The sequence below is a fragment of the Priapulus caudatus genome, unplaced genomic scaffold, assembly GCF_000485595.1.
Source record: "Priapulus caudatus unplaced genomic scaffold, Priapulus_caudatus-5.0.1 Scaffold33, whole genome shotgun sequence".
Classification (NCBI taxonomy): Eukaryota; Metazoa; Priapulida; class Priapulimorpha; order Priapulimorphida; family Priapulidae; genus Priapulus; species Priapulus caudatus.
This window is the reverse complement of record NW_014577094.1, coordinates 802,564-803,506: the sequence shown is the minus strand read 5'-3', so window position 1 is coordinate 803,506 and position 943 is coordinate 802,564. Positions and strand designations below refer to the sequence as shown.

At 35.1% G+C, this 943-nt stretch overlaps 1 protein-coding gene across 1 annotated transcript in view; it reads left to right on the top strand.

Moving 5' to 3' along the window:
• Positions 1–391: 391 nt before the first annotated feature.
• LOC106816775 (probable peptidyl-tRNA hydrolase 2) overlaps positions 392–943 on the top strand; it is a gene marked incomplete in the record, with an annotated part of 11,698 nt that continues 11,146 nt past the window's right edge. The window contains 1 exon segment of the mRNA XM_014821400.1: positions 392–597. Coding sequence (XP_014676886.1) covers positions 454–597 — 144 coding nt within the window.

Here is a 943-nt window from a genome sequence, read left to right as displayed (position 1 = left end):
TTTTGTAGTAAAAATTGAGTATTCATGAACAAAATCTACCACCAGCTAACTTAGTGTAATTGCAAAGACATCTATTTTTTCTTTGGCCTAAAGTACATGCATCCACTAATATCATTGATTGAACAGACCATAATTGGTGTCTCTGATATCCAATACGCTGATACAATGGAAATATTAGATCACTTGTAATTAACTTAATTTACTTTCCTGGAGGAACATTTTACTCAAAGTAATATCTAGCACTGTACTTCTGATTGAAGCATGATGTGCAATATTTCGATATCTTGATGAATGTTACCATTTTAAGGCACTGGGATATAGGTTGGTGCAAACATCAAGGAGTGGAGTTATGTTGATTCTACTATATAGCCCTGTTAAATTGTCTAGGCAGCCTTGCAACGAAGACTGGAGTGTTGGACCAAGAACAAGGCAACGATCGACTATTGACTTGGTATGGATCAGGAGGAGAGACCGGAGCCCACAGGGGCGGAAGACCCTGGAGTATCACCTGCTGCTCAAGCTACTGGCTGGCAACCAAGAGCTGACTATCTGGAAGCTCTTGTTGATATGGGAATTTCATCTTCAATAGCAGAGAAAGTATGTCTTAGCATATGTACCTCCCATATATCTAATGCTTTTTACAAAGTTTAGCATTAGGTTTAAATATAGTACAAGACAATGCTAATTATATTTATTTATTGTTATATGCAACAGGAGACACATGAGTCGTAAGATTGAATTGTTATGAATTGCCAGTGCAATTAGAATTTTAGATTTATATCCATAATTTTACCATGTATGTCTTCATCTGATTGTACTTTGTAGTATTCATTTTCATTTCAAGGAATTAAATGTATGCATAATTAAGTAATTTCTTGAAGTAAAGATGATCCAAATGCTCCATTTTTAGCTCATCTGACATAGTCAGAAAAACAAAGAAAAA